Genomic DNA, 13,382 nt, shown 5'->3' with positions numbered 1-13,382 from the left:
TGTTCCCAGGCTACAAAATTCATCAATTTAAAATGTAATGGGGTGTAAAATTGATTGCTCAGCTGGTATCACCACATTCGAGGAACCCCAGACCCATTAGCAACATTGTTGCCAAACCCCAACTACAGCTGCTAGTCTCTTGCTCTGGAGCTGCCTTCTCCGGAAGGTCTATCAGCACAATCATAAAATATGAGGCCTTTTTTGACTTGTTTGACCTAATGTAATGCTTTTCAGGTTTATCCATGCTCTATCATGTTTAGTTCTTCTTTCTTTTACTTGACAAGTAATATGCCATGTGTTGTTTGTCTTTTTGTAAGCTATGGACATCTGCATTATTTCTTTCCATGCTGCTTCTAGGCTAACAAGAGTAAGACTACTGTGAACATTTTCGTACATGTTCTTGTTTGTCTGTCCGTCTGTCCACCCACCCACCCACCCACCCATCTATCTGTCTGTCTGTCTATCTATCTATCTGTCTATCTCTACCTATCTACCTATCTACCATTTATTGTGGGGGCGCATGTCTAGGCCACAGTGTGCATGTAGAGGTCAGAGACAGCTTGTAGAGTCAGTTCTTTCCTTCTTCCATGTGGGTCCTGGGGATCACACTCAGGTCAGCAGGCTTGGAGGCAATGTTTTCTTTTCAAATGAGGAAAATAGTAATGCTTTTGCGGTCTTTTTGGCATCTGTGTATGGGTCTGTGTGGGCATGTGTTTTTATTTCTCTCGGAATAAATTGCTGAGCAGTCAGTCTGATAGGCTCTTAAGGGCCAAGGATACCAGAATAGAAAGGAGGTACATTTTTTAATTTTTTTAAAAGACTTTTCAAGTAAAAGCACCTTGGCCCACATCCACTGGTACTGTCAATATGTATTTTACTTCACACTGAAGAGCACCTGCCCACGATCATGCCTTTATGCCAGATAACACATGCTCACTGACATTGAGGTCCAAACTGTGATTTCTAACTCTTGACTCTTAGTTCTACAACATCAGTGTTTAGTGTGTTGGAGTCCTGTGCTTTATGCTCTCCTGGCATTGTTTTGGAGATGTCATTAGGTATTGGCTAATTTGGTATCCATAAAAATGATAGGCCCTTTAGCTAACTTTGGAGGTCACACCTAATGACTGAAGTCTTAGGGAGATTACCGAGTCTCGCTCGACTGGCCCTAACTCTCTCTGTCTAGAGCAGGGAAGACAGAATAAGCCTCTGCACCGGTCAGCCTCCTTTGCCTGAATGCCGCCCACACAGACGCTTTCCACCTGAATTGCACATTCTTCTTCCCACCAGTGGAGAACTATTTATATCCTTACATACCATCTCTGTTCCAAATTAAACTTCTGAGAATTCTATATTCACATGCATGATAAATAAGAGATCGGGTATACTCCTACCTAGTTTTCCAGTGGTAACTAACATCTTTCAGATTGTAGCATATTGGTGATGTTTCTGACATTAATACAGTTAGTACTGTAATTGGTACAGAACATGGGGCTGGAGAGATGGCTCAGTGGTTAAGAGCACTGGCTGCTCTTCCAGAGGATCCAGCTTTAATTCCCAGCCACCCCATGGCAGCTCACAACCATCTTGTAACTCCATTCCCAGGGCATCCTACAACCTTTTCTGCCTCCATGAGCACCAGGCATGCACATGGTGCACAAACATTCATTCAGGCAAAGCATGCATACACATAAAATAAAGTAAAAATTGTTAAGTTTGTTTGTTTGTTTTTTTAAAGGACACAGAACATTTCTGCCATCATACAGCTCCTCCCTTGTATTACCTTCTGTAGCTGTCTACACTCATCTTCTTCCACAGACTGGTTTCCGAACCCTGGGAAACCAGTAATCTATTTTCCTTTTTGGGGGGTGGGAGTGGGTGGGTAGGTTTTCCAGACAGGGTTTCTCTGTGTAGTTTTGGAGCCTGTCCTGGATCTCACTCTGTAGACCAGGCTGGCCTCGAACTCACAGAGATCCGCCTGCCTCTGCCTCCTGAGTGCTGGGATTAAAGGTGTGCCCCACCGTCACCCGGCCTATTTTCCATTTCTTTTACAAAAACCAGATATGGTGACCCATGTCAGCAATGATCTGTAGTGCGGGCACTCAGGAGGTAGAGGCAGGGAATCAGAAGCTCTAGGTCTTCCTTGGCCAGACCCTGTCTCAAACCACAGTCCCAAAGCCAAAGCAAGTTTCTATACTAGGTTATTTGAAGGGTGTTAGAGAGGGTGTTAGACTCATACTGAGCAACTTCTCAAGGCTGGCTGAATTTCGGAGATTCATCTAGTTGGTCCCACTTTGTGGGTACTGTTCAGTGGTATAGTTCTCTGTTTAACTGTTCACCCATTGAAGGACACACTGGTGGTTTCCTGTTCTTAACTATTATCAACACAGCTGCTATTAACATTCATGCACATCTTTTTTGTGTGAATGTAAGTTTTCATTTCTCAAGGAAATGCCCTGGAATGTAATTACCAACGTATTTGATAATCAAATCTTTAGGGTTTTTTCTTTTGGTTTGGTTTGGTTTTGGTTTTTTAAGACAGGGTTTCTCAGTGCAGCCCTGGCTGTCCTGAAACTCATTCTGTAGACCAGGCTGACCTTGAACTCACAGAGATCCACCTGGCTCTACCTCCCAAGTGCTGGGTTTAAAGACATGTGCCGCCACCACCCGGCGAGAGCCTTTTAAGATAAATTCTATGCACTAGTCCCTTGTCAAACATTTAAAATCTGGCTTTTCTTTTCATTCTAATAGGATATCCCATGATGTGAAAACATTTTTAATATCAATAAAGTTTCTTTCCTTTCACGATCATGCTTTTAATGTCTAAGATCTCTGGCTAATTCCAGATCCTAAAGATTTTTCTCCATTGGTTTTTCTAAAAGTTTCATTATTTCACATTTTATGTTAAAGCCATGCTCCATTTTTAGTTAATTTTTGTATATGAGATTATGTCAAGGTTTTTTGATTTTTTTTTTCTTCTTTCTTGAAGCTCTCTGGTTGCCGACAGACCATATGTTAAGAGGGTTGTCTTTCCTTCATAGATAGGGCTTTGACATCTTTGTCAAAAATCAGCTGGGGACATGTGTGGTGGTCTGTCTGCGGCTCTGTACTGTGTACCATTGGCTGATGGTTCTGCCCCCCCCCAGTCGGTACCAGAGCTTGGATTACTGTCCTTGTCATATCGCCTACACTGGTTCCTCTCCATTTATTCTTCAAATTTATAATTCAAAATTGCTTTAGCTAATTCCAGTTCCTTCTTCTTTCTATCCGGATTTTGGTATAGTATCTAATTTATGAGTATTTTTCTAGAATTTTAGTAAGAATTGTGTTAAACCCGTATTTCAACTTGGGCAAGTTAGCACTTCCTCTGTGTTGACTCTTCTAATTCACAAGCACGCTGTATTTTATTTATTTGATGTCCTTACAACCATGCACAAGGGATAGCACTCATTGGACTTGGTGGGTTAAAAAGGGAAGACATGAAGTTGGGAGGGGCATGTGATGTGATGGGTACGGATGGGTTGGGGAGGGTATGGATGAATATAACCAAAATATATTGTATGCATGTATGAAATTCTTAAAGAATAAATTGTATATTTTTAAAATCAGTTTTCTTTGTTCGCAGCATTAGTAGTGCTCAATATACAGTTGTTGTATGTGTTTTGTTAGATTTGCACCTCTTTCGGGCCCTATAGTTTTAGTTTTGCCATTGTTCAGTGCTTCTTTTTTATTTGTATGTGTGTAGGAGTGTGAGTACATTCAAATGACAGGCAGGTCTGAACATAGAGATTAGGAGACAACTTTGTTGTCCTCTGAACAATTTTTCCCCTCCTTCCACCTTTGCGTGAGTTCTGGGAATCAGCGTTAGGTCCCCATGCTTGCAGAGCATGCACCTTGACCTGCCAGCCTATCTCACTAGCCCTGGCTGTCCTGGAACGCCCTCTGTAGACCAGGCTGGCCTTGAGCTCAGACCTCTGCCTGCCTCTGCCTCCTGAGTGCTGGGGTTGAAGAGTGTGTCACCACCCCTGACCTGAGCACTCACTTGTGAGGTCCACCTCGAAGGCTCTCTGGGAAATTGTAGCACTGTATTTGTGAGGTCCACCTCGAAGGCTCTCTGGGAAATTGTAGCACTGTATTTGTGTCTTTAGTTCTGGCTTCTTCAGATTCTTTTCCCCCATTTTGTTTGATGTAGAAAATGGTTAAAAATAACAAGAAAAATAAAAACAGACCCAAAAGCAACAACAGAAAACAAGTCCCCACAGCTCATTTCTGTAAATCTGTTTTCTTTCTTGGTCTTCATTGTCTTTCATTGTCTGTTTCAGGAATGGTGGTTCCTTCCAAAACCAAAATTGTGTGCCATTTTTCTACTCTTGTGTTGACCTGTGGTCAACCACACACTCTGCAAATAGTGCCCCGAGATGAGTACGACAACCCAACCAACAACTCCATGTCCCTGAGAGATGAGCACAACTACGGCTTGTCCATCCATGAGGTGAGAGCCGCCTTCGCTTCCCATGTGCAAGAAAGCTAGGTCTGTTATGCTCACCCCGGCTCTTATCTTCCCCCGACTTCTGAGCCGTCTTGTCCATGTAGGAAGCGTGAGGCATAGATTACAGGAGCCGTAGGAGGGAGAGTTCTTGGGAAGCATGTCAGGTCACTCTTTACTTCCTGCAGCTCGGCGCTCAAGAAGGAGAGAATGATGAAGTCTCATTTGAGAAGTCGGTGACATCCAACCGGCAGACATGCCAGGTGTTTCTGCGGCTCACCCTGCATTCTCGAGGTTGCTTCCATGCCTGCATCTCATACCAGAACCAGCCCATCAATAATGGCGAATTTGACATTATAGTCCTGAGTGGTGAGTGGAAAGCTGTGCCCTGGTCCTTTCCCAGCCGTTTCTTCCCCTTCTGTCTGTTCTCCGACACCCGCCCCCCAGACCTTTGATATTTGAGCATATCTTACTTACTGCCCGGTAGTACACTGAGTGACCATCAGTAGGTTAGTTTGTCCTCTCTTGATTCCCACTTCAAACTTTGTTCTTTGTACTTCAGAGAATGAGAAGAATATTGTTGAACGAAATGTGTCCACCTCAGGAGTGAGCATTTACTTTGAGGCTTACCTTTATAACACCAACAGCTGCACAAGCACACCGTGGCATCTTCCTCCCATGCATATGAGCTCCTCTCAGCGCCGGCCCTCCACCGCTATTGAGGAGGACGAAGAAGACTCACCCTCAGAGTGCCACACCCCCGAGAAGGTGAAGAAACCCAAGAAGGTGTACTGCTATGTGTCACCAAAGGTTGGCGCCCCTTTTCTTGCCTAAATCCCCTACCCGAGTCTGTATACCACTGACATCCAGTGACAGACACCATAAAGTGGAGTCTGAGTGCCCGAGTCTGTATACCACTGACATCCAGTGACAGACACCATAAAGTGGAGTCTGAGTGCCAGTGGGGCAGAGTCATCTCCTTGCAGAGTTTCTGAGACACTAAGAGAGGCTTCCCAATGTTGTGTGCCCTCTGCTGCTGCAGGGGTTCGCTTTGTACGAGGGCAGATCTCTGCCAGACTGTGTCTCTCAGCGCCGTTGAGTACCTGAACATTCTATCCTCTGAGTGCTCTGGGGAAGATTGTCTAAGGTGGAGCTCTCAGGACTGTTAAGAAGGCTACTTTTTTTTTCTTTGATCATTAAGAAGTCCTCAGTGGGATCAGAGTCACTGTTGGCCCCCTGTGCTGTATTGCAACAATTTGATCTTTCATTCTGTGATGATGTGAAACCACATTAAATGGTTGTCAATACCAGGCTTCAAGACTGTAAGGAAGAGCTTGGCAGAGACAGGAGGGTGAACTTCCCAAGCCCTAGAGCTCAGGGCGCCTTGTTAGAGGCTTTCTTTTGGCTGTCTTTTCTTCTTCATCCAGTCCTCACAAGAATGAGACTGTTGGAACATCCTATTACAACCTTTAATCTCATAATCAAAGCTGGGTTCAAATTCTCTTGTGCTTTCCAGTGTTCTTCTGTGTGCCATCTTTGTTTACAAATCTAGCTTTCATGTGTAGTGGAGGGGTGGCAGGGAGGGAACTGAGCGGGGTGAAACATTGCAGGAATTGGCACTGAATCAGTCATTGTTAAAACCGGCCAACTGTTTCCTCCTTTAGTGTGGTTGGAAGTTTCCTGTAATGAGCATTGGTCTTTAAGTCATGAGGGAAAATGTTGGGACTGGGGTGTAGTTCAGTGCTAGAACATGCCTATGGCATGTGAGGGGCAGTCGCAAGCACTGAAAAAAGGGAAAAGGTATGACACACATTCAGATGAAACAAACAAACCCTGCACTGTCTTTCCTCCTTTTCTAAACAGCATAAGAAGAACCTTCTTTGTCCTCATAATTAGGTGGACCTAATTATGACCTTTTGTGTAAGATCCCCACTGTTTCTCTCCAGCCTTCTTCCTGACTCCCCATCCGTGCCTAGTCCTTAGTACCATCCAAATAGGAAGAAAGGGCCAGGCATGGTGGCTCGCATCTAATCTCGGTCCTCAGGAAGCTGAAACAAGCTCACTGTGACATGGAGGCCAGCCTGAGCTATCGTGAGTCCCAGTATAGTCTGGGCTAGGGAGTCAAACCTTCTCAAACCAAACCACAGCAAACCCACGTCAAATGGGGGGGAGCAGTGAGTGCGGCTCCTGGATGTGGGCTTGGGGAGTCACGAGCAGCAGGCAAGGCAGAGGGAGGGAGGGCCCTGCTTGTTCCAAGGTGAAGTGGTTGATGCTCGTAAGGTGAGGACCAATTCCAAGCATCCCAAAATGAGAGTCAGACCTGAGTGTTGAGATGATGACCCGTGTCTGTGGAACTGGACTGTCAGGGTTTAGTTTGCCTTACAGATATATTTATTTTAGTACTGACTAATTATCCTTTTGTTATTATGAAAAATGTAGACACGACCTTGGTATTTGCCTTATAACACCCAAACAGGGCTCTCTTCTTTATCACCCACTTCATTTTCTGTTGGTCCCCAGCAATTCTCTGTGAAGGAATTCTACCTGAAAATCATCCCCTGGCGCCTCTACACCTTCCGAGTGTGCCCTGGAACAAAGGTAAGTTGAACTTTAGGGCTACCTCCTGCTGAGCAGGCCTCAACTTTGGGGTGGTCAGACTTTTTTTTTTTTTTTTGAGTGCTTTCATTGTTTCTGAAAGTTCTCCCATTCATTTCCAAACAAAGAAGAAGTTATCCCTCATTAAATGCCCTGAGTATTCAGGGAGTGTGCTGTGGAAACTGGGTATTGCCTAGTTTGTACCAGTAGCGATTTAGAGTGCTCTCCAGTGCCTTCTGTCCTCAGCTGCCTTTCAAAGGTGTGGTCGCTCTGCTCACCTGCGTGCTCTGCTCACCTGCGTGCTCTGCTCACCTGTGCTCTGCTCACCTGCGCTCTGCTCACCTGCGTGCTCTGCTCACCTGCGTGCTCTGCTCACCTGTGCCCTGCTCACCTGCGCTCTGCTCACTGCACTCTGCTCACCTGTGCCCTGCTCACCTGCATGCTCTGCTCACCTGCGTGCTCTGCTCACCTGCATGCTCTGCTCACCTGCGTGCCCTGCTCACCTGCGCTCTGCTCACTGCACTCTGCTCACCTGTGCCCTGCTCACCTGCATGCTCTGCTCACCTGCGCTCTGCTCACCTGCGTGCTCTGCTCACCTGCATGCTCTGCTCACCTGCGTGCCCTGCTCACCTGCGCTCTGCTCACTGCACTCTGCTCACCTGTGCCCTGCTCACCTGCATGCTCTGCTCACCTGCGCTCTGCTCACCTGCGTGCTCTACTCACCTGCATGCTCTGCTCACCTGCGTGCCCTGCTTACCTGCGCTCTGCTCACCTGCGCACTGTGCAGCTGAAGCTTGTTCTATGAGAAGGAGTGTCCTCATGTTTTAAATTTTTTCTCTTTTTGATTTTTGTAGTTGTGTTTTTTAATTGTTCTGGGCCTAAATCTAAGCTTTGCCCCAGAGGCTTGGGTATATTGTTTATGAAGATCACTTTCTCCAGGCGTTTTGGAATAGCAGTTGCTCCTTCTTCAACTTTAGATGGAAGGTCTACAGTGTTGCCCAGGATCCTTACTTAAAGGCAGTTTTTTCTATGACTCAAATAAGTTCAATGAGAACTTGAAAAGGGACCAGCAAGATGGCCCAGTGGGTGAAAGTCCTTGTCAACCAAGCCTGACCACCTGAGTCGATCTCCAGAACCCGTGTAAAGAGCCGAATGTGGTGGCATGTGACCCCAGTGCTCTGTGGCAAGATGGGAGGCAGGGACAGGAGAATCACTTGAGTGCTCAAAGGCCAAGCAGCCTAGAGTATTTAGCAAGGCAGAACCAACCAACTCCTGAAAACTATACCCCCTACACAGCATGGGTACACACACTAAAAACAACAGAGACACACGGACCTGTACATTGTAGAGCATCGGGAAGGGCTGGCGAGATGGCTCAGCAGCTAGACGTGCAAGCCAGGTCTAGTGGCCAGAGTTCATCCTCCAGCCCCGTGTGGTGACAGAAGAGAACGATGCCCGCAGGCTGGTGTCTGCCCCTGTGTGCTGTGTGGCACATGCACCTGTACACATACACGTGTATACACACACACACACACACACACACACACACACACACACGCACACACACACGCACGCACACACTAAATAAAGGTATGAGATAACCGAGATAGACTCCTGGCAGTACTTATTTACTAAAAACAGTAGTGCCTTGTTTTTGTTGTTTGTGTAGCAGAGTAAGCATTTGAAAGGCTTTGTTGGAATTAAGGGATTGATAGATGAACTTAACCACTTTCTAAATTTTCTTTGCTAGTTTTCATATCTTGGCCCTGATCCTGTTCACAAGCTCCTCACACTGGTGGTGGATGATGGTATTCAGCCTCCTGTGGAGCTCAGCTGCAAGGAAAGGAACATTCTAGCTGCCACTTTCATCCGCTCCCTGCACAAGAACATCGGTAAGGGTGGGGAGGCAGTGGACCACGAGGACGGAGAGCTGGAGAGCAGTGCTCCTCCGCATGTCTGTAATAAGTCGTAATGAACCTTGCTGCTCCTCAGGAGGCTCGGAGACCTTCCAAGACAAGGTGAACTTTTTCCAACGAGAGCTTCGGCAGGTACATGTGAAGAGACCTCATTCCAAAGTCACCCTGAAGGTCAGCAGACACGCCTTGTTGGAATCGGTAAGTAAAGTCTCATCTTGATATGCGAGTTCTCCAGCTAAGGACCTCTTCAGTATTTGACTGTATTCTGCAGTGCATCCTTTTAATGAACCATAAACTTCTCCCTTTAAACATATTAGAGACTTACTTGCTCTTTCATTGTATATACTTTTTTATCCTGGGTTGGGGCCACTGTGTTGGAAGCATGCAGCGGAGGGGAGACTCAGGACACAGCAGTTTTCCGGTCTGTGCTGACGTAGTTCCTGGACAGTGTAGGGTGGAGGTAGTGGTTAGAGAGGTGGCCTGTTAGTCAGCCCTGGGGAAGAAGGAAGAAGTCATTCTTGTTGTCACTGTGGGCTGCTAGACATGGAACACCACCTGATGAGTGTGTGTCTCCACCACACAGCCATTGGCATGGTCTGACATTCCCTAGGAGTGAGAAGGCTTGGTGCCTGTCCAGAAGTGTCGGTGCTGTTTGGCTCTGCTAGGTGTGCCTGGAAAGCCCCGTTCTCAGCCACACTCCCTGTGCATGGCTCCCCCTGTGTGGGCCTTGCCTGGTGGTGGATCAAGATAGCTAGTGCATAGTCTGTGCTTGACTAACACCAAGGCTCCTTCAGCTCTTTTGTTTACAGCTTATCACTTACTCGAATCTTTTTAAAGAAAACTTTTCTGCAAGGGGTTTTTCATTAATAAAGTGAAGTTTATAAAAGAAGAAAAATAACTATCAAATTCCAAATTAAATGGGTGTGTGTGTGTGTGTGTGTTTGTTTTTTCTCCAGTGAGAAGCTGTCACAGTGTAGACTAGACTGGCCTTGAACTTGTAGTCCTCCTGCTTCAGCCTCATGTTTGCTGGGATCATCGGGGTTTGTTTCTATATTTAGATTTTTTTTTAGTTTTGAATTTCTCCTGGAGATTTGTGTATTTACATATAAGATGATGTCACTAGAGTTGGGCGGTGGTGGAGCATGCCTTTAATCCCAGCACTCGGGAGGCAGAGCCAGGCGGATCTCTGTGAGTTTGAGGCCAGCCTGGGCTACAGAGTGAGTTCCTGGAAAGGCACGAAGCTGCGCAGAGAAACCCTGTGGGGTGGGGGGATATGATGTTACTAAAGCGTACTTATGTGTCATACATCACCTGCATGTAGAGCTTGTCTTAGGGAGCAGTGGTGGTACTCTCGGGGGTTGGTCTTCAGCAGCTGAGGGATGCTAGCCAGTGTTCTGACAGCTTCCTTCCTCTCTGCCTTAGTCTTTGAAGGCCACTCGGAACTTTTCCATCTCAGATTGGAGCAAGAACTTTGAAGTGGTTTTCCAGGATGAAGAAGGTTGGTTTTGAAATTTCATTTTACCATTTTAGTTCTCCTTCCCACTCCCACACTCTTCAAAAAATCCCAAACAGCCCCTCCACCCCCAAAAGACCTCGCTTCTATGAGTCAGGGAAGAAGGCCCGGCTGCATGGCGTGGTGGAGCATGGAGAGCGGACATGTGGGTGAGCCCTTAGAGTTCCTGTGAGCTTAGTGACCAGGATACCTTGAGTTCTCCCGAAGGAAGGAGGGTCCAGAAACTGCCCACCATGCAGGCGCGCTGCAGTGAAGAGCCAGGAGTGGAACAGAAGGGGTGTGAGCCTGTTAAATGGTCACTAAAGGAAGGGAAGTAGCGGAGGTGGTGGACGCCAGCCTCACTTTTAATCTCCTTATACTTTTCAGCTTTGGATTGGGGAGGGCCTCGGCGGGAGTGGTTTGAGCTGATCTGCAAAGCCTTGTTTGACACCACCAGTCAGCTCTTCACCCGGTTCAGCGACAGCAACCAAGCGCTAGTGAGTGTGCCTTCAGCCCGCTAGGGTGGCCTGCCGGACGGGAACAGCAACCAAGCGCTAGTGAGTGTGCCTGCCCCTGGACGCACCCGCTAGGAGTGTGCCTGCCTGGACAGCAACCAAGCGCTAGTGAGTGTGCCTGCCCCTGGGGGGGGACAGCAACCAAGCGCTAGTGAGTGTGCCTGCCCCTGGGGGGACAACAACCAAGCTCTAGTGAGTGTGCCTTCCCCTGGTGGGGGGACAACAACCAAGCTCTAGTGAGTGTGCCTTCCCGGGGGGGCGCGGAGGGTGGGGGGGGGGCAGACTGAGTACGCAGAGCTTCACACAGCTGACCTGGGAGTCTGCACAACTTGTGTTTTGCTCTTAATTTGCTGTGAGTAATGAGCTAATCAAGTTGCCTCCCTTTTATTTGGCTCCATTATTTCATGTGTAAATAGGAAAAAATAGATAGTTGTGCATTTGGCTAAGAGCATTATATTGTAATGGCTACTTTACTCATTTAGAATAATGAAGCTATTTTCTAAAGAAAGATGCCTAAGGCAGTTGGTTTCTGTATTAGATCTTTGACTAGAGGGGTCAGAAGTAGAGCACCTGACTGTGGTTCAATAAAGTTCTCATTTAGGGACAGGCATCATATCCCCTGTACTCAACTCATCCTGGGACTACAAACTAATCGAAGGTTCTTGAGCAGCCATCCTCCAGTCACTTTCAGTTACTCAGTTGTCTGCTCTGTATTCCTTAAACTGAAATTTTATTCCCTTGGTGAAGGGTATGAGCCCGATTTCCATTGCTGTAATAAATGCCTGAGACAATGAGCATATAAAGAGAAAATATCATCTCGCTGTAGAGTTCTAGAAGTTTCAGTCCCTGGTTGGTCTACTTTGTTGCTTTGGTCTGTGGTGAGGCAGCATATTGTAGTGGCAGAGTATGACAAGATTGTCCACCTCAGGGCTGGGGCATGGAGGAGAGAAGGCCACCAGGCAGCTCTCTTCCAGGGCGTACCCCAGGAACCTGAGCCCCGTCGATGGCACTCTGGGCACCTTTGGGACCTTCCAGGTCCAAACTGTAGTACATTGCATTGGGAGGGAGGGTCTTTCCAGAACTAGGATGGTTGGAAAATGGTCCAAGACTTTTCATTTCTTTCTTTGACAGGTGCATCCTAACCCTAATCGTCCGGCTCACCTGCGCTTGAAGATGTATGAGTTTGCAGGGCGGCTGGTGGGCAAGTGTTTGTATGAGTCCTCTCTAGGAGGAGCTTATAAGCAATTGGTCCGTGCCCGTTTCACTCGGTCTTTCCTGGCCCAAATCATTGGACTCCGTATGCATTACAAGGTAACATCTTAGGTGTGCATTTCCACTAAGACAGTCTGGCCATTGCCTCTGGAATCTTTCCATATGAGCTGATTTTCTAAAGTATTTTTTCCCTTTTACTTATTTGTTTAAAATATTTGTTTATTTTTATTCTGTCTATATGTATGTTTTGCCTGCATGTATGTACATACACCAGATGCGTCCCTAGTGCCCACAGAGTCAGAAGAAGGTGTTGGATCCCCTGGAACTGGAATAACAAATGATTGTGAGCCTCGATGTGGGTGCTGGGAACTGAACCCAGGTCCTCTGGAAGAGCAGCCAGTGCTCTTCCAGCCCCCTGGCCTGATTATCTTTAAGATTGAAGATGTAAGTGATGTGAAGCAGTTAAAATTTCATTGGTGGTAAAAGAGTTCATGTGCTTCTTCTTTCTCCTCAGTACTTTGAAACAGATGACCCAGAATTCTACAAGTCCAAAGTTTGCTTTATCCTCAACAATGACATGAGTGAGATGGAGCTGGTCTTTGCAGAAGAAAAATATAACAAATCAGGTCAACTGGATAAGGTGATAAAGACCATGAGGAGTTATGGTTCCCCTACGCCCCTGGCCCCTCTAAAGCAGGACCAGTAGGACTTTGTGCAGGGAAGGAAAGACTGCAGAGCGACAGAAGTGTCATTGCACAGGCCGGCTGGGGAGGACGACTGTGTCAGTGATTAGCACTTGGGATGTAGGTGGCTGGTGCTTCATTTAACACAGGGTCTGTACATTGTCAAATCCTCGGGTGGTCTTGTGGGGTTTTTTGGTTGGTTGGTTTGGTTTTTTGAGACAGGGTCTCACTGTGTAGCTCAGGCTGGCCTCCTGAACGCTGAGATTACTGGCCAGATATATTTTTGTTGCAAATGTGCTTTTGTCACATTGTGGAGTTATGAGATATCAAATGATAATAATGAAGCTGGTCATAATAATAATATATTACTAAACTTCATTAGGTATGATACCACCACTGCAAAACTAGTTAACAATATGCAATTAAAAGGAAAGTAGCAATAACTGAAAAGATGTGGCAGCTGGGTATGGTGGTACATACCTT

The 13,382-nt window shown here is 46.5% G+C and overlaps 1 protein-coding gene across 4 annotated transcripts in view; it reads left to right on the top strand.

Annotated features, from left to right (window-relative positions):
• Arel1 (apoptosis resistant E3 ubiquitin protein ligase 1) overlaps positions 1-13,382 on the top strand; it is a 52,612-nt gene that overhangs the window by 31,262 nt on the left and 7,968 nt on the right. For all 4 annotated transcript variants that reach the window (XM_028876680.2, XM_028876662.2, XM_037210718.1 and 1 more), the window contains 10 exons: positions 4,323-4,492; positions 4,675-4,855; positions 5,049-5,296; positions 7,007-7,084; positions 8,832-8,973; positions 9,074-9,195; positions 10,420-10,495; positions 10,877-10,986; positions 12,136-12,315; positions 12,731-12,856. In XM_028876680.2, coding sequence (XP_028732513.1) covers positions 4,323-4,492; positions 4,675-4,855; positions 5,049-5,296; positions 7,007-7,084; positions 8,832-8,973; positions 9,074-9,195; positions 10,420-10,495; positions 10,877-10,986; positions 12,136-12,315; positions 12,731-12,856 — 1,433 coding nt within the window. The remainder of the gene's footprint in view (positions 1-4,322; positions 4,493-4,674; positions 4,856-5,048; positions 5,297-7,006; positions 7,085-8,831; positions 8,974-9,073; positions 9,196-10,419; positions 10,496-10,876; positions 10,987-12,135; positions 12,316-12,730; positions 12,857-13,382) is intronic.

This window comes from Peromyscus leucopus, chromosome 14 (genome assembly GCF_004664715.2).
Source record: "Peromyscus leucopus breed LL Stock chromosome 14, UCI_PerLeu_2.1, whole genome shotgun sequence".
NCBI classification, from domain to species: domain Eukaryota; kingdom Metazoa; phylum Chordata; class Mammalia; order Rodentia; family Cricetidae; genus Peromyscus; species Peromyscus leucopus.
This window is presented reverse-complemented; position numbering and strand designations above follow the sequence as displayed.